Consider the following 21,330-nt stretch of genomic DNA (forward strand, 5'->3'; position numbering starts at 1 on the left):
AAACATGTTCATCTAAATCTGTAAATAATGCTAGCTGGTTTTTACTAAAAATATATACTAGTAATCAAATTCATTTTTATTATTATTATTATTGAACAAAACAAATATAACAAAAACTTCAAACAGATTTTTTTTTTTAAATCTTATATACCGGTAATTGAAAATTATTTTTCATTATTATTGAAAAACCCCCCAATTGAAATAGAAAACTAAAAAAAAAAGTATTCATAGAATATATACTATTGCATTTAATTTTGTCTTTACCACAAAAAAACCCCAACAAACAAATGTGATAAATATAATGTGTGATAAAAATAAATTGAATAAAGTAAAACCATGTTATCTTTAAAAATGCTCTTATAAAGAAAAACGCACAACAAATAATCTCTTTTCATCTAACAGTGGTGCACTGAATGCAATTAAACAACCACAGATTTTAGTGATGGGACTTGAGAGTGGTATGGCCCACCACCAGTGAAAAACCAAATGCAATGAAATGGACATAAATTCTGATTTATATGTATGTGTATTTATTTATTTATTTATCTATTAACAAACTTTAGCCCTTTTTAACTACACTGCTAATGGAAACGGTTATTACAGAGTTCAAATTTGTGATACTGCTCATGTCAAACATCTATACCTAGAATCAAAATCTTATTTTACAAGTCGGTTGTGAAAATTTATCATCTGAAAAGAACAAACAATATCTGGGATGCCATTGTATGTCGAAGCTAAGATTGTCTTAACACTTCATGATCAAATGCAGTTATAAAGACAAACCATGAGAATAATGAAGAGGAAAAAGATAAATAAATATTTCTAAATTCATAATATATGAAGAGTTCATTTCCAGATTTGGGAGACAGCTTTGAAGGTATACTGATGATATTATCACTCGATAAAGTTTCCATCAAACCACAAACTATGCCCACTGAACAGTATGCTAAAACTGTTTTCTCAAAATGACATAAATGGATATATAGCATTTTGAAAAGGAGCTCTTTATATTTTCTCCCGATTTTTCATATCTGCAAATGGTTAGATGATTCAGTCATAGCGTATTTCATTCTCAATTTGGCATCTATTCATCTCACACAATTTATTCAATTTGTGCCTTCATCTTCAGTATATTAAAGTTTGTCTGTTTCTGTTTTAAATCTTCAGTGCAGATATAAAACAGAAACAGACAAACTTTAATATAGTAGATAATTCATTCATTTAAAAAAAAAAGAGTATAATTGAGACTTGGTACTACTTCACAAAAAGATGAAACCCACAAAGTGAAACGATAATTTTTTGTTAATTTTAACAACACTACTTGAGCACATTGATTTAATAAGCATCAGCTATTGAATGTTAAACATTTGGTAATTTTAACATATAGTCTTAAGAGAGGAAACCAGCTACATTTTTCCATTAACAGCAAGGGATCTTTTATATGCACCATCCCACAGAGAGGATAGCACATACCACTGCCTTTGATATACCAGTCTGAAGCACTGGCTGGAACGAGAATAAGCCGAATGGGCCCACCAATGGGAATCAATCCCAGAGTGACCGTGCATCAGACGAGCACTTAACCACTGAGCGATGTCCCGCCCTTGATGCACAGTTTAAAGTTTGTTTTTGTTTAATGATATCACTAGAGCACATTATTGGTGAACAGATAAAGGAATGACGAGAGGTTAGAAAAGGTGATAATCCAGGCCTCTCCATAACAGGCGAGTGCTTGCTTGTGCTCGCCTCATACTTGCCAAAAGATGTATACTATTTTTTTATACTGCTTGCTGTTGAATTACTCTCTTTAATTAAATGTTTTTATCTGGAATTATTATCAAAAGAAAATACATTGTTTGTGTGCTTTTCACAAATGGCGAGTTCTAAATTCACTGGATGTCAATAAGAAGTATTTTATTATAATGAAGATATTTTTTGTTTGGGACAGTAAATAAATTATTTGTGAATGACGTGCATGTGTAGGAATGTATGCAGGGGGGTGGGGGGGGGGGTCTAGACTGGTAAGTGAAGTTTCTAGTGGGGATGAGTTGTGCTCACAAGGAAAATATATGGAAAAAAAAGGAACATAAATTTGCTTGTGTTGGAGGTCGGTTTTGACCCCCAAAATCTACCCTCACTCCGACCATTGACAAATTGTCCATGAATGAAATATACTATGGGTGAATCATTCACTTCCATGCAAGTCAAGCATACCTATATATATATATATATATAATGTATCAGAAACACAATAATCTTGTACATTCAACTTAGAGAATGTATGAATGTAAATATAAGTGCTTAGATCAAATCCGACAAAATAAAAAAATGCTGTAAGCCATGTACAGGTAGATATGAAGTTGCAACTAATGATCGTTAAACGACAAATGATGAACCAACAAGACAGTAAGGTGCACAGATAAAACAACAGTATTTACATTCACAATGCCACTTGGTGGCAGAAAATACACACTTTCAACAATAAAAATACACAACACAGTAAAACCTTTTCATGCCAATATTGCTAAAAAAAACACCCAACATAATATTCAGTTTCAAGCACTAGTTTAAAATTGATCATATCTAAAAAAAAAAAAAAAATTAAAACTTAAAATGTGAAAGCCCCAAATGTTGCAAGATTAGTTTTGCATTGACAGTAATTTGTTTTCTAAAATACAATTGTATACACACTAGAAGTATATAACTAACTTTGTTACTGTTATGTACATATATTTTAAAGCGGGAAGGTTAAATAAACTTGATTTAAAACAATGAGAAATCCTCGTCTTTGTCTTTTTAATTTTTTAAGTTCACACTAACAAACAAAATCAAAAAGGTTCCTAAAACTACATATTTTCCAACAGTTTTGTTTAGTACACCAACTGTACACTACTGCAATCTCAAAGATGTCAGAAGATGCCAGCAGCTGGATGGGTCAATTGTATAGGCTTTTCAAATGGCAGAACCAATGTACCGTTATATTACTCAGCTTTCGCTAGGAATATATCAAATACATGTCATGATAAACAATTTGAGCACATCTTAAATTTGTGAAATATGTGATCAATGAGACTGTGCAGTTTGGATGTTCCATACATCACTAAAATTAGATCTGTTATTCATGGAATGAAACAAATGTAGTTGCTTTACCGGACATTAATTTTTCTAAATATGCCTAGAGAAAGTTGAGTGGTGTATTATCTGAACGGTTGGATGGAGTATAGAGGGTAATAATTAGTGTTCCTCTGCCTTCCTGCTTCCAACACCTATGAATCTTGGATGATTTCTGAGCAACGAAGTACTGCTAAAACCACAAGTGTCTGATAATCACAATATTGTTTCAACCAAGTTGTATAATTTTTTATAGACACCAATATCTGAATAACTGCACATGACTATGTCATTGTTAAACCATCAGATGCATGAAGGCAGGATCACATGACAGCTGACACATTAAATGGCCCAGCAACAGACTGCCTAAAAATACATCCATTTAATTTGTTACAAAAAGTACTTTAGTGAATTCACCTCCACAGAAATCACATACCATTTGTTATCAATCTTTTTGTATGTAACTCAAGTATGGCTTAGTATGGTACCTAAGAATATAAAAAAATAATTGTCCATTTTCATCTTACAGCATCTGTTTACAATGTTTTGAAAGAAAGAAGGTAGAAATGTTTTATTTAATGACGTACTCGACACATTCTCATTTATGGATATATGTTGTAAGACATATATTATGGTTACGGACCACACAGATAATGAGAGAGGAAACCCGCTGCCACCATTCAATGAGCTACTGTTTTTTGATTAGCAGCAAGGGATCTTTTATATGCACCATTCCACAGACAGGATAGTACATACCACAATTTGTTATACATGTGGAGCACTAGCAGAAATGAGAAATAACCCAATAGGCACATTATGACAAGCACATTACCACTGGGCTACATCCTGTTTGCTGTTTGCAAACAGCATATGGTAGCGAGCATTAGCTCAATAGAAACACATACACATGTACGTAGTTTGTGTCATGTAATCTAGGTGACTGGTTTTTGTATGTAGGCTTAATTCAGCCTCTTACAAAATACCTATGCTAAACATTCCAAACTTTATTCGAAAACAACAATGACATTGTTATTCATACATGTCATTCTTGATCCTTTTTCAGTCTGTCACTGCACAGTTGCAGTTGTCACTACACAGCTAGAGTCAGGGGGAAGTTGCATGATCGATGTCACTATTCAAGGGAGTTAACTTGGTGCATGGTACTTTTTCTTTTGAGCCAAAACGCTATTTAATGTAGGATTTTCAATTTTGTTTTAAGAATACTGAAATAGCCTTTTTTAAAAATGATAGGTCAATCATTAGGGTTCTTTCATGAATTTGTGTCCTGCAATCAATGAATTTAGTCAATATTTTCCAACATAAAATGTTCATGGTTACAGTAATCGCCAAATGGCTAATATGTTATCCAAAATATTTAAGCAATAATTTCATTATTGCTATCAAATAGATGATTTTTTTATTTACGGTAGTATTTATTGTGAAAGAAATCAAATAAACATGCCATTGTTTATGGTCAAATCATTTCATGGTGACAGTCAAGGAAGGGATGGTGTGGTGTGTCAAGGGTATTATGAAATTTAAAATTGTGGAGTGGTTACAACATTACAAAACATTACATGAAGGAGGGGTTTAATAAAATAAAAATGTTGAATTATTGAAGAACCTCTATTTAAATGCTGTGATGTATGATATCAAATCCTTCAAGGACAAGAACAATTTGTTATCCTATATATGCTGGAATTTATCTCTTTTTTAATAATACAAGCAATACCACAAAAATAAAACTAAGCATGCCACAGAATTAAGTTATAGGCCCTTCGTGTTTCTGAAAAATAAGAAAGATAATGGACCTAAAATTTTAATTAATAAATGGTTTTTTTTTTCAACATGGAAGCTAGTTATGAGATGGAATTTAGCAAAACCATGGAATTAAGAGACTTTCAACTGCATGTGTATTACGAACCGATTGCTATTTATATGTGGCCTAATTCAAGACGATGCTGAGTATATATATATATATATATATATATATATATATATATATATATATATATATATATATATATATATATATATATATATATATATATATACTTGCAAGTGAGAAAATTATTACCATTTTTAATATTTAAAAAAACAAAAAAAACAAATGCAACTGGCAACAAAAATGCTTAAATGCAGTACAATCATTTTATTTTGAAATTATAAAAAAATCCCACTGCCTTTAATAAATGTGTTACTTATCAATTAGCTTAGCTTAGTAACATGTTTAACGTGTCCATATACCACTAGGGTTTCGAACACACCTATCCCGAGTCCGGCCTCCGATAGGATCGGGGGTCTGACTCGGGACTATCAATTAGTACATATGTTTTCATACTGACCCATTATTAATTAAAAGTATTCCTTTGTTATATCTTTGCTTCATACTGATCAACTTTTAAAAACCCCACATTTTTTTAAACAATATTTAAGAATTAGTATTTGCAAGGCATCTAAAACTTGTGAATTATTGCTTAAAATCAGACACACAAAAAAATCTTAAATTAAAAAAAAGAGACCATTGCCACATTAATTTAAAATTAACACCCACAAAAACAAAACCCACAAAAAACCCCACTAACCGTAAGCAATATCCATTGAGATGTTATTAATAATCAATTATAAGCAAGGTTAACTTGCTTAAAATCGTTTCACTGATAGCAGAACAGCAAACTAGTTTGTAACTGTATTTCATAGGGAATCACTATTACAGAAACAACAGCTTTTCACTAAAATATACGACAGTAAGGTTCCAGGAATCTGAGAACCAGAACATTGCCGTGTAAACACAGGTTTTAATGTTTTTAGTGGTATAAGAATGAGAATAACCATTCTAGGACAAACTGTGGGCAAAACAAGAAATATGAAATCTACGAGTTCCCTACTTTTGAATGGTAGCTAAGAGTTATTTCCCCTACTGTTAAATACATTTTTTCTTTAGACATGCATGTATAATAGTCTCTAACATAAAGCTAGTGATTGTGCTTATGGTAAATGTGTCTGAACCTTTTCAATGTTCACAGCACTTTAACTGTTGGCATAAAACAAAAGAATATAAATATGTGATTATTCAATTCAACAGGTTTCCACAACCTCTAACTAAAAGTGGTCCTCGTCTACAAAAGCCAGATTAAACATTTAAAATCTGTTTCTAAGGGTCATTAATGAAGACTAAAATTCTTATTTTCTCATTCTGCACTTTTTTTTAGAACTTTGAATTAGAGAACAGAAAACAATAAATTTCAACATATTAGTTTCTCAGACGCCAACTAATTTCATTATAATTTAAAAAAAATTAAAATGTAAAATAAGCCATTGGATATTACAATGTAAATTTACAATGTATAAAGACACAGAGACAAGAAGCTTACAGCTTGATTATAACATCAAAAATGTCAACCACAAACCAGAGATCTTTTAACTATTTTAACACATGCAGACAAAATTATTTTCATGAAATCTTTGTTTTCCTCAAATTTCACAAAATATTTATTCTTTGTGGCCAAGTTTATTTAGTGAGATCTTTTTTTTCCACTGCATCATAATGATGTATTGTGGTTAGGTAAACATTATTGTTAGGAAAGTAGCAATGTTTGGGATTTATGTTTTTTGTTTCAGTTATATTTATGTTTACCTAGTGTTCCTGTTTTCCACTGCACCCGTGTCGTGTGGCAATTGGGTTCTGTGTCCTAATACAGCATGCTGGCAGCGGTGTAATAAATGATAAATAATAATTTGTCTAATAATACAGAATCAAGTTGTCAATGACTATAACACAGTTGGGATTCTATTTAATAGATTCATTTTGTTCAATTAAATTCTAAAATGATGTCCCACAAATAAAGTTTGATTTACCTGGTAAATATAACCACTGGTTATAATGACTGGACTGAAATCATGTTATTGGTATTAACACATGTAATGTGTTTATACAGTAATTGTAGTGGGAACACTGTCCATATAAATATTTTGTTTTCAAAAATCAAAAGAAAATAAGGGCTGGGCATGATATGCAAACAAAAAGAATTAAAATTTAAATTATTAAAATGTATAATTGAAAAGTATCCTTAAAATATAAGCATGCATAAACATATAAACTGCTTTTGTCTTGGTGTATACATGTTACGTTAAAATGATCTCTGGTTTATATGTCAACTTGTTAAAAAAAATCACTTTATACTGTAATCTTCAAGATTATACATAACAGGTGCACTCGGTGCCAAAGAAGAATCACAATGTTAGCTATATCAAGAACACATCTCTCACAATATCACTCATGTTAAACAGGCTCAAGCACTTATCAAATGTCATCCATTTCACACCTCGTTTATTTCTGCACTCACCCATGCAGATTCACCTCCACACCGTCACTCGTGTAAAATTTCAATACTCATTCACATCACTTCTCATGCATTTAAAAAAAAAAAAGAGTGGTAGAAAAAGAAATTATCACAAAAATCCTATATAGTCACATATGTAGCCATTTTGTTTTTTCTTCCTAGAGCACGTACATAGTATTTTCAGGTTTTTTCTCTTTCTTTTTTTTTTTGGGGGGGGGGGGGGGAGAGGGGGATTCCGGTATTTAATTGCTCAGTGGTGTCAATTGAGTTGTTCGGTCTCGTGTTTTCTGTCAATAGTTGAGTTATGTGCATCCAACATTTCCGTTAGCAAATCACAGAAAGTAACACAGCCGTCACGCTTGAGTTGCTGGAAATAGGCTATCCCGCGCTCGCCGGCCTGCCGGATGTGTGTAAGCAGAAGCAGCATGGAGGCGAAATGCTGGTGGTTGTCAGGGTGATACTTGTGGGAGACCTCCATCAGGGCATTTAAGATCATCTCACGCATTTCTTGGATTTTGCCAGAACTCGCAAGACGTCTTACTTCTGGAGAACAAAAAATATATGTCATGACAAACAGTGCATACAATTATATATGTAGCTAAAAACTTTCTTTTTCAACACATCTTAATAGGATAACAAACATTTTGCAGAAGTTTGCTGGATAAAATGTGTTAGCTACACGGCAATTGTGGTCAGAATTAACCAAATTAAATATAACCAACGAAAAAGTTTAAGTACTCTGAATGGCAAAAGTGATACTGGATATAAAATCTTTTAAGGTGATCAGAATGAATTATGAATGTGTGCAAGCAGATGCGTATACATATAGAGCTAGCTAAAATGACAACAGATCTATATGCTACAATGTTATATTAACTGTTTCTGATATCTTTGGCTAAATTTATTCACCTTTTCATCAGCCATTTTAACATCACACTGACCCACATTTTGTTCTACATGTGTTTGATTTACAATTTAGCATGTGTTGGCATCGTACTAACCAGCATTCACTAATACTGTTGCCTGCAGTAGAAGAAGTTCGTCCTTGTTGATACGGTACTGAACCATTTGCTCCGAGACTGCACCAACACGTTCTAAAATGTCCGTCATTCCTGTGACATTCCAGTGTGTTCTGAAAAACCATTAAGAACGTAAGTTAACAAAATCTATTTAGGACTGTTTGAGGATTAATCATAATTAAGGGGCAGGAGGTAATTCTTTTGTTTACCCACCATCACAAAATTCAGGAGTTTAAATATTGCTGTCCTATCAATTTTTTGCCCGTCAACATCACAAAGGGTGGAAGAGATATTTTTTACTGCCATCCTGTCGGACTAACAATTATTTTGCATTTATACTTTATGATTGTCCAGCAGGTTTTGATTTGATTTGATTGAATTTGTAGTTTACCGGATTGATCCCTGAAATAATATGAGTTCTCTGGCACATGTTTGAACTAGTGCACAGGTCGGATGTTCCTCAACATTAAATGGAAAGAGGACCGTACTAGTACCCGACGGCTTGCTCTGACATTCACTAAATGCAAATTTTAAAAACAACTGGCAAATTTTACTTTAATTTGGTAAAATTATTTCATGTAATAATTTACATTTTGTTACAAAATAACCAGGTTTCTAAGTTTAAAACATAATTTGTCAAATCTTTTTGCTCACCAGAGCTAGCAGATCTGCCTCCCCCAATATTTTTGGAACATAAATGTATGCATAAAAAATCAGGTCTTTTAATTGTTTTCTAATGAATGACATGAATTTTTAACTAATAAAGAAAAAAAAACCCTGTTTAAATACTTGTTCTGTACCGTACAAAACTAATTCCAAATAAATATATGTAAAACTGAATGCTCTACTTTTTTATAGATACATAATTATAATTTTATCCCGACGATCTAAAGTATCCTGAAGTTTAAGCAAGATGCAAAACTTTGTTTAAATATAAAATTTAACAAGAATTCTGCAGAATTAAATGTCTTGTCTACTATAAAAAAAATTACAGGAATTTTAGATGTGGAGGGGGGGGGTTTAGACTGTGGCAAACAAAGTTTATAGTGGGGTCAAGTCATGCGTACTCAGAAAAAATATTGAGAAGAAAGAAAATGTTCTTGAGTGGGGAGGGGTTTCAACCCATGAAACGCTAGCCCTGCACACACAACTGGTAGTTTACACCATCCTACCTGTCAAGGAGAAAGTCCGGGGCGAAGACCAGGTGATTTCCATCATGTTCCATGGAGCGGAATGCACAGTTCAGGAGCAGCAGTTCCATCCAACAGCACTCTATCAGATGGACCTGGTCAGTGAGGGACAAATCAGTGTACCCTGAAAATAAAAAAAATATTCAAATCTGTGAGGTCATATCAAGACAATCAAATGTGTGAGGTCATATCAAGACATTCAAAGCTGTGAGGTCACATGAAGACATTCAAATATGTGAGGTCATATCAAGACATTCAAATCTGTGAGGTCACATCAAGACATTCATATGTGTGAGGTCATATCAAGACAATCAGATATGTGAGGTCATATCAAGACATTCACATCTGTGAAATCATATTGAGACATTCACATCTGTGATGTCATATCTCAAACTTGGAACATTGTAACTTACCTGCAACATGTTTAACTTTCAGCTAGAACATGTTTAACTCTCCCCTAGAACATGTTAAACTCTCACCTGGAACATGTTAAAATCTCACCTGGAACATGTTAAATTCTCACCTGGAACATGTTAAACTATCTAGAACATGTAAAACTCATCTAGAACATGTTAAACTCTCATCTAGAACATGTTAAACTCTCATCTAGAACATGTTAAACTCTCACCTGGAACATGTTAAACTCTCACTTGGAACATGTTTAATTCTCACCTGGAACATGTTAAACTCTCACTTGGAACATGTTTAATTCTCACCTGGAACATGTTAAACTCTCACTTGGAACATGTTTAATTCTCACCTGGAACATGTTAAATTCTAACTTGGAACATGTTAAACTCTCACCTGGAACATGTTTGGCCCAGTTAATAAGATACACCAGCTCTCTGTCTGCCAGTTTGACCAGGGTGTTTAGCAGGTGTATTCGAGTGGGTGGAAGATTCTGGTTGTGGTAACTTTGTAGGACAGGAAGGTCAGCTTTCTTTAATGCTTCAAGGATCGACATGTAGCGGGATCGTTTAGCACACTGAAACCACAAACAATAGAACATGCATTCACCATAATATACCGAACACCAAAGGAAATGTGAATATAATTTCCACCTGTAATATTAACACATTCTCAAACAGGATAGCACATCCCAACCTGAGGGGATTTACCACCGAGTAACATCCCACCCTGGGTCTACTTAGCGGGATTTACCACAGAGTTACATCCCACCCTGGGTCTACTTAACGGGATTTACCATTGAGTTACATCCCACCCTGGGTCTACTTAATGGCATTTACCACAGAGTTACATCCCACCCTGGATCTACTTAATGGGATTTACCATTGAGTTACATCCCACCCTGGGTCTACTTAATGGGATTTACCATTGAGTTACATCCCACCCTGGGTCTACTTAATGGGATTTACCACCGATTTACATCCCATCCTGGGTCTACTTAATGGAATTTACCATTGAGTTACATCCCATCCTGAGTCTACTTAATGGGATTTACCATCGAGTTACATCCCACCCTGGGTCTACTTAATGGGATTTACCACTGAGTTACATCCAATCCTGGGTCTACTTAATGGGATTTACCACTGAGTTACATCCAATCCTGGGTCTACTTAATGGGATTTACCACTGAGTTACATCCCATCGTGGGTCTACTTAATGGGATTTACCATTGAGTTACATCCCACCCTAGGTCTACTTAATGGGATTTACCACCGATTTACATCCCATCCTGGGTCTACTTAATGGGATTTACCATTGAGTTACATCCCACTCTGGGTCTACTTAATGGGATTTACCATTGAGTTACATCCCATCCTGGGTCTACTTAATGGGATTTACCACTGAGTTACATCCAATCCTGGGTCTACTTAATGGGATTTACCACTGAGTTACATCCCACCCTGGGTCTACTTAATGGGATTTACCATTGAGTTACATCCCATCCTGGGTCTACTTAATGGGATTTACCACTGAGTTACATCCAATCCTGGGTCTATTTAATGGGATTTACCATTGAGTTACATCCCACCCGAGTCTACTTAACGGGATCTACAACAGAGTTACATCCCATCCTGCATCTACTTAACATGATCTACCACAGAGTTACATCTACTTAAAGAAATCTACTACTAAGTTAAGAGTACATCCAACCCTGGGTCTACTTAACGGATTTACCACTGAGTTACATCCCACCCGATTCTACTTAATGGGATCTACCACAAAGTTACATCCCATCCTGGATCTACTTATGGAAATCTACTACTGAGTTAAGAGTACATCCCACCCTGGGTTTACTTAAGGGGATCTACCACCGAGTTAATCCCATCCTGGGTCTAGTTAAAGGAATCTACCACTGAGTTACATTCCATCCTGGGTATACTTAAGTGAATCCACCACTGAGCTACCCTGGGGTCTAGCACTGAATTACATGATGCTTGCATAACCCGTCATACAATACAAACCTTAGCTGTAGGAATCCAGCTCGTAGAGTTAACAGCACCATCTGTCGAGTCTGCACGACACCGCTTACCCTTGCCTGCACCACCACCACTGCTCTTGCGTTCCTTACGCTGGCTTCCTAGAAACCAAACAATAATACATCCACAAACATCATAAATAAAGTGGAGTTTCATAAGCATCAGAAGCAGAGGAGCAGCATTTTGGCATTTTCCTAAGTTGAAATGAGAATTAATATAACTGCAACCCCTACCCCTTACTCCCACCCCCACCATTCAATTGCATCCCCACAATTTCCAGCATGTTCCAAAACCTATTAAGTCTGTCTCAGCTGAATTATTTTATGTGAGGCTGACACATTATAATGGTTTATACAGATGGCAATGTATATTTTCAGAGCCTGAAGTGAATAAATGTTAATCATTAAGAGATAATATATACTAAAACAACATACAAGGGTTCATTATAAAAATGATGAAAGGCTGTCTGAGAAATGTATGTGGCAATATCTACTGAGCATAGCAAAGTGAATCATTGTAAGCATGAATGGTTGTCACTGTTGTTGGCAATAGCAGAAGAAAGAAAGAAAAAAAAGACATTTTTTATTTAATGACACACTCAGTTAGTTATGGTTTATGTCAACAGAATGATTAAGGACCACAAAGATAATTAGAGAGAAAATCATCTGATGCCAATTCATGGGCTACTCCTTACGATCTTTCTAGGCAATGTTCTACAGACAGGATAGTATATACCACAGCCTGACACTGAAAATCAGTATCTGCCGCCTGTTAATAAAAATTCTGTTTGAACTGATACTGTGATGTGAAGTCAATAGTTCTACCTGGCATTCTTAAGTCTGAAGGGTTACCCACTAAGGCTGGTAGCCTTGATGAGAAAAACATCAGTCTTTGTTCTTACGTACATTATTAATAAGATCTGTCTTTATAACTGCACTAACTAGTTCTCCCAAACACTATCGGTACCTTTGTTCATGCCAACTTCGTAACACTTGCGTAGTCGGCATGCCTGGCAGCTCTTGCGCCGGTGTTTGTCAATTGTGCATGAATCTGTGGCTGGGCACACATAGTCAACTGGACCTAGAACACAAACAAAACAATATATATTATCCACATAATTCAAGATATTCATGGAAATATAACTGTATGACACACATGTGTCATAATGATTTCACATGTACAACAAATGATGTAATTTTGGGAAACGATGTCATAACTTAAAGCGGCTTCTCCAGTCTTAGATCTGTGTGAACGTTTACCAAAATGACATCATTTCGGAAAATTATGTCATTTTGTTGTCTCTTTCTAGTTACGTTTGAAACATTTTGACATGATCCTAGCTTGTTATTCATAAAAATAATATTTTGAATAATGTGGATAATAAAGAAATTATTACACTCGCGTGTGAATCATACTGATTTTATGAAACTCGTGTCAGGATTCACGTATTACCCTAGCTCTTGCTCGGGTAATACAACAGTCCTGACACTTACTTCGTAAAATCAGTACGACATACTAGCTCATATAATAATCTCTATATATATTCACAGTTTTATGTAGTACTGGGAATCGGTTGGACTTTCAATGTCTACTGGACCTAGAATACAACAAAATATATAAATTCACAGTTTCATGTAGTTTGGGAATCGGTTGGACTTTCAATGTCTACTGGACCTAGAATACAACAAAATATATAAATTCACAGTTTCATGTAGTTTGGGAATCGGTTGGACTTTCAATGTCTACTGGACCTAGAATACAACAAAATATATAAATTCAGTTTCATGTAGTTTGGGAATCGGTTGGACTTTCAATGTCTACTGGACCTAGAATACAACAAAATATATAAATTCACAGTTTCATGTAGTGTTTGGGAATCGGTTGGACTTTCAATGTCTACTGGACCTAGAATACAACAAAATATATAAATTCACAGTTTCATGTAGTTTGGGAATCGGTTGGACTTTCAATGTCTACTGGACCTAGAATACAACAAAATATATAAATTCAGTTTCATGTAGTTTTGGAATTGGTTGGACTTTCAATGTCTACTGGACCTAGAATACAACAAAATATATAAATTCACAGTTTCATGTAGTGTTTGGGAATTGGTTGGACTTTTATTATTGATCATTACGTAAATTAGAATCGGTTGGCACCAATCGATAAATTTGCTATTACACAATCAATCGGGTTTGAATTTTATGAACATAAGAAAGATTTGAATTATAAGGACAATGCACTTATCATTGTATTCACTGGGATCTATCTAGACCATACAAATGGCTAATTTAACCTTTAATAACTATTTAATATCTTAAAAACAATCCCCACTTTACACGCTGTATGAAGTTTATAACTATTACATCAATATAACATAATGTAAATCATAAAATTAATGCAAACAAGACATTAATGACAAAAATGCGTCTGATGTATTGGTGCAATAATGTTTTTAACCTACATGTATGTCACCACCTAGAAAACCCCCAGAAACAACCAAACATATGTGCATCTATTAGAAAGTGCTATTTTATGTCATTAGAAAGTAATCATGTAATGAAGAAGATAACACAAATATAAAAGAAATGTACATGTATTCTGAACAAGCGAAACAGACGATCTATTAATTGCTATTGGTGTTCATACTAGGTAGATGTCTTATGCCTAGCTCCACGCCTTTCATTTCTGTGGTGCTCTGTGTAATAGGTACAGGAAATTACTACCAACTAACACATATAGCTTCCACTGGTTTTGACTGTCAAAACAAATGCCAACTGCTATTGGAAATTTAGTTGATATGAGCTAAAACTATTAAGTAAATTCTGTCAAAACGATTCATTATTTTTTGTTAGCAGTGTGATCTTTAAAAGTTACATTTGCCAGATGCATTAATTAAAATACACATTTTAATGTGCAACTGTCTCAACACAATAATAACATGAAGCATTATTTAAATTATTTACAGTACTATCAATTAATAATCTAATTCATTCTTGGGGGAATCACCATTGTATGGTTTGGCTTTTTCCATTAGTAGACAAATGAGAGAATATTCTATCGATAATATGTTGGGACACGGATACAGCAAGAACTAGTTTGACAGCTAAAACCCTTATCAAATGATATGTGGAAAGTCACGCTAGGACTTGTAACTATAAATGGTTATATTTTGTTTAATGTATATATTAAGTTGTTCATTATTCTTATCATTAGCTTTGTTATTGCTGGGTCACGAGACTGTGCTTATATGTATAATTATATTTATCCTATAACTTACCCATGATATCCATGTCATAAATCCATGTGATAATTTAATATATTAACTTGGTTAATAATGGTGTGCTAATTTGCAAGGTCTCTACGTAATGTGTTGCTGAGGATGGGTCATTTGCTTACAAGCCAACAAGACCTGTGTACCTGAGCATAACGTTTTCAAAGATTTATTTAAAACGTGTGACATCAAACTAATTTGTGCTAATCGTGATAATGTCATATTACCGATGGCGGTGACTTTAGTACTGTGACTTACTAAATGTTTTATTAAATGTTATTTTAGGAGTGTTATAGGATAAATAGAATTCGCTACTCGTGTTTTTTACTATGTAAAATATCAACCTCATCTAGTTAATCCGTATTTGTCTCGGCAGAGCCTCAACATATACCGATTAACAGACTTGGTTGATATTTTCCATATCAAAAAACACTTGTGATGAATCCTCTATGTATACATCATATGTAAACATAGTGTAAAGCATTTTGTACTGTACTGTACTGTACTGTACTGTACTGTACTGTACTGTACTGTACTGGCCAAACAACTTTTTTTTAAATATGTCTTCATGGGTTGTTATTTTTTTCAATAAACATTAACATTTAGTGATTCAACATTATTGGTTGTTTTATTAATTTTAAACAATAAAGAAAACAGCTGAAATTATCTATTTAGTTTTCTATAAGCATTGCCAAAAGTAGTGCAAAATTGAAATTCATTCAGTTATATCCAAGCATTTATAGTAAGAGAATTACGGACTGGAATTATTAAAATATGTTTCCAATCAATCAAATATGAAAGGAAAACACTACTCATTGACAATATACCATTCCTTTGACTACAATGGACAATTTCTACAAACCAAACTTAGTGTTTCCTTGTTTTTATTAATTAATCATCAACATTTTCACAAGTGAGTAACATACACTTTCTTGCTAACCCATCTCTTCTCACAACAAGGGTACATAAAAAATTAACATTTTACCGGGATATTTTTATCAAAATTAGGAGAGGTTTTTTTTAATGTATGCTAGCAATTAACTCCCTCCCTTCATCCCTCCCATCATAGAGTTTGTATACCGCTGAAAAAGTCGACAATGTTGAGTGATTTATGAAAATGCTTTATTCATTTTACATGAGAAATGTCAGTGTTAACAGACACTTAAAACTAACTCAAGCAATGAAATAATAATGTCCTTTTTAACACTGGGCAGAGCACTGCTTTAAGTTCTATAGATTATACATGCACGACTCAACACTTTTGTGTCATTATTCAATCCAGTATATATTCAAATAAAAGGGTGCACAGGTGGTACATAAATGGTTATGGAAAGAAAGAAAGAAATGTTTTATTTAACGACGCACCCAACACATTTTTATTTACGGTTATATGGCGTCAGACATATGGTTAAGGACCACACAGATTTTTGAGAGGAAACCCGCTGTCGCCACTACATGGGCTACTCTTTCAGATTAGCAGCAAGGGATCTTTTATTTGCACTTCCCACAGGCACGATAGCACAAACCATGGCCTTTGTTGAACCAGTTATGGATCACTGGTCGGTGCAAGTGGTTTACACCTACCCATTGAGCCTTGCGGAACACTCACTCAGGGTTTGGAGCCGGTAAAATCCCATGCCTCGACTGGGATCCAAACCCAGTACCTACCAGCCTGTAGACCGATGGCCTAACCACGACGCCACTGAGGCTGGTAAATGGTTATGGAGAGAAACATGTGCAATCAAACTCTTTGCACTTACATCAGTGCAGTGTTCTCACTGCTCCATTTAAGCGGGTGGCCCGCCCTGCTATTCCATTTTGCCACCCTCCTTTCACGTTCTCTGCACTGCATCTCCGATTGAAAAAACCCTCACTTATTTAGCACCAAATTTGTCACGTGATCAGAATGGTCATTCTGTCTTTTGTTTCCACTAACTATCATCTGATATTTTGTCCTCAGTTGCAGATATAATTCGTTGTAACTGATGATTTTCACTTTCTGTCATTCTGTTTATTCAGCAATTCTTTATAAAATATTGTAAACTTTTCATTTTGGGAGATATGAACGCTTATAAAAACAACGGAAGTGGTAGTGTTTATCATTAAAATAATTTATCTCGAGTGCCAAATAATATATACACCGCCTTTACAAAAACGAAACTGGCGATAATATTTTATCACAGCGATCGATTCATTCGATGAAGATGGAAATAACAAAAAATGTATCTGACATCACTTTACAAACATCTTTATTGTTTTCCGTATATCTTGAAACCTTTATTAAAAATAATAATATTAAAACTTTGATCGATTCAGCAAAACCGGAACTGCCCGTGAATGTCAGACCAATATCATCTTCAGTTCAATCAAAAGACGAGTCTGCTTGTATTTCGTATTTAAAAACCTTTTTGTAGGCAAAATAAGGAGTATGTCTTTTCACAAAGTCTACCAACACACAACAATATGGTAACCAAACGACCCCCCCCCCCTTTTTTTTTTTCTTTTTTTGTTTATTGTTTTTTGGGTTTTTTTTGAAGGGTGCAGAGCGGCAGCCCTCCTTTAATTTTCACCTAGCGAGAACACTGCAGTGTATCTGAAATCTCATCTATTCATTTTTTTTGTTCAATGATAAATAATATTAAATAAAAAATAACAGATTAAAGACACAGTTTATCAGATTTATAATGTGAAAACAAGAATGAAGAAATCGCCATTCATCCTAAACAGAATAAAGCTGATAATCCACATCATAAACCAGGGGCCTAATTCACAACGGTCTCTTAGGCTCTGCTAGACAACAAAGCATCCTCTTTGCAAGTCTTTTAGCATTGCACTGCGAGATCGCAAAGTTGCGAGAATTTAGTGAATTAGGCCCCCGTTATCCAAAAAAAGAGAAAAAAAGAAGGAAAAAGCACATTTATTCCTAACTTTTAATACACAAAATCAGATTTTGTTTGATCAATCTATGTAAGCAAGCCATCAAAGAAGATTCCTATGTCATTCCTTGTCAAATGTTAAATATTATCATTTTCAAAACTCTTTAATTCATAATTAAATATGTACAGTAGAACTCCTCAAAACCAGACTACCATGGCACCAAATAAAAAGTCTGGTTTTAAGGGGTATCTCATTTAAAAAGGTGCTGTTCTGTACTGATATTTAAAAATGGACAATAAAAAATGTCTGGTTTCAAGGAATTCTACTTTACTAAGGATCTGGGTTTGAGGGGTTTCCTTGAATATTTAGATGTTTTTATCATAAGCATTACTGATGCTTATCACAATTTAGACACACAAACAAATTCAAATTTAAAAACCCCCAACAGTTTAGTTAGGCTATTGTACAGTTTACTAAGGATCTGGGTTTTGAGGAACTCCACTGAATACTTAGATGTTTTTGTAACATATATAACTGATGCTTATCACAATCTAGACACACACAAACATAATTCAAAAATTAAGACTGGTTTCTCACAGTTAGGCTATCGTACTAAGGATCTGGGTTTGAGGGGTTCCATTGAATATTTAGGTGTTTTTGGTAAAATACTGTTTTACATTACTGACGCTCATCAGAATCTAGACATGCAGACACAAACACATTCAAAAATTAAGATTTTTTTTTGTCACAGTTAGACTATTATACATCTGTCTGGATGGACAAGCTGTGTCTGTCATTGTGAAATAAAAAGAGGAGGACTTTAATAAAGTTATATCTTTTCAGTAGCAAGATGAGACTAGAACGCATCGAGTTGATGATATATTATCACGTACTGTAATATTCACTCGCCAGTGGCTAAACAATGGCAACAGAATCAATACACAATGCACACACGAAAGCGTCTAGACATGACAAAAATAGATAACCACTTTACCTTGCTGAAATGGCCAGCCAATATTTAGAAAATCACGGGTTCATTTCAACACCGGCAATTTGATTAATGGACTCTGAACACATAAATACGTGTGTATAAATCTCAGATTTTTAAATGCAAAACAGTTTCTTGATATAATATTAATTTACTAACTGTCTTTATTGAAATACCACTTCAGAGATTTTATTGTTATACACCAAACCAAAAATCTCAGATTTCTTTAATACAAAGCAATTCCTTGAAATAATATTAATTTAATAACTATTATTTTAGAATGCCATTTCAGATATTTTATTGTTACACATCAAGTCAGAATATGACTAAGACAGACCAAGAAAACGCCCAGGACTATCAAAAAATAAAATAGAAATAAAAATATTATTTTTACACTTTTGACATTTGACACTGAAAGCATGTCCATTAAAATTTTCAGCAAAAATTTCATGACAAGAATACCCACAACTTGGTATGATTTATCCTGAGTTTGTAACCAGTATACCATGTTTTTAGTACATAAAACATTTATTAATTATTAAAATTTCACCATTATTAAGTGGCCAACTATGTTAAGAGGCCACACTTTTATATAATTCTCCCAAAACATCTTATACAGAAGAAACTGACCTGTATTAAACAGCCACCTGTCTTAAAAGGCCACTTTTTGAAACTCCCTTTAGTGGCTGCTTAATACAGATTTGACTATAAAAATATCAAAAATTATTAGAAATTTTCCACTGAAAGCATACCCATTAAAAATTTCATGACAAAAATACCAAGAACGTGGTGCGACTTATCCTGAGTTTGTAACCGTTATATCATGTTTTTGGTAGAAAAAATATTTATTAATGATTAAAAATGCAATATACTTATATATATTCTTGCTTTGAATTCAAATACTGTTTTAATTCACTACATTTCTGGTCGTCATCATGTCTGTAGCAAATTAATATATGGATTTCTGCCTCTGAACAATAGTTTGTACTTTTCAAGTTGGTATCATCCCAATAGTACAATACATTGCCAACAGACTGCCACATTGTACCAATCAATGCTAATCCAGATTTAGCATCAAAATCTGTTGCTAACACACTGTCACTGGTCTTATTTCCAATACCGTGGAACCTGTCTAAACTGGACAAAGACAGACTCAGAAAATAGTTTAGGGTGTGAACCAAGGACAAATGGGAACATGGACTAACTCCATGTAAAAGGCACTTCAATGAAAATTGTAAGAATTTGGGGAGTTTTCAAAAAGGGCACTTCAGATTTTTTAAGGGAGAACAATTATCCTGTTCCTATCTCTTGGACCCGACCAAGCTAGGTGAGGGGACCCAGTGTACTCATGGTTTGCATTCTGGTCACCTTTGAAATAGGAATCTATTAAAACATTCCAAATATCCAGAAACAAGTAATTGTATCGAACTAACACACACGCCATACTGATAAAGGCCATAATACATTATATACATAATAAAATTATTACGTTTGGTCGACACTATATAGACCCAGTGATTTTCCGTTTAAAAAAAAACTATGTTTCCGTTTCATGTTTTTGTAAATTCCGTTTCATTTCCGTTTCAGAATACAATATGTAGGCCTAATTAACAATTTAAATAACACAAGTTGTGACAAATTAACATAATAGGCAGACAACACAGTTTACGTTTTAATTTTTCATAATTCTTGACAAAATATTAATTTTATAAGTTTTAAAAGATGAAAAAAATAATATAAGTTTTGTCAAATATATCATATATATATATATATATATATATATATATATATATATAAAAATACCGTTGGGTCTGTTTTATTTAATTTGTACGAAACTAAAATAAGGGTCCGAAAATTTGTTGTTAAATCAAAGTAGGCCTTCATATTAGTAGTGAAAAATCGGAGCAAAGGTTACAGTTATAACAACTACATAAAGCATAACTGTCCAACAATTGAGTGCACTGTTTATTCAACGCGGCTTAATGTTAACAAAGTGTAAACATTTATTGTTATCACCGCTTTGACAATCTAACGATGTGAAGTATGTGCATGACACAACGGAAATAAAGTAACATTGCAACATT

The 21,330-nt window shown here is 33.9% G+C and overlaps 1 protein-coding gene across 1 annotated transcript in view; it reads right to left on the reverse strand.

Moving 5' to 3' along the window:
• Positions 1-3,690: 3,690 nt before the first annotated feature.
• Positions 3,691-21,330, reverse strand: part of LOC121370394 (retinoic acid receptor RXR-beta-like) — a 168,834-nt gene continuing 151,194 nt past the window's right edge. The window contains exons 5-10 of the mRNA XM_041495583.1: positions 13,074-13,187; positions 12,093-12,208; positions 10,468-10,648; positions 9,646-9,787; positions 8,456-8,586; positions 3,691-7,997 (exon numbers count right to left, since the gene is read on the reverse strand). Of these exons, the coding sequence (XP_041351517.1) occupies positions 7,714-7,997; positions 8,456-8,586; positions 9,646-9,787; positions 10,468-10,648; positions 12,093-12,208; positions 13,074-13,187 (968 nt within the window). The 3' untranslated portion in view covers positions 3,691-7,713. The remainder of the gene's footprint in view (positions 7,998-8,455; positions 8,587-9,645; positions 9,788-10,467; positions 10,649-12,092; positions 12,209-13,073; positions 13,188-21,330) is intronic.

The sequence above is a fragment of the Gigantopelta aegis genome, chromosome 4, assembly GCF_016097555.1.
Source record: "Gigantopelta aegis isolate Gae_Host chromosome 4, Gae_host_genome, whole genome shotgun sequence".
NCBI classification, from domain to species: domain Eukaryota; kingdom Metazoa; phylum Mollusca; class Gastropoda; order Neomphalida; family Peltospiridae; genus Gigantopelta; species Gigantopelta aegis.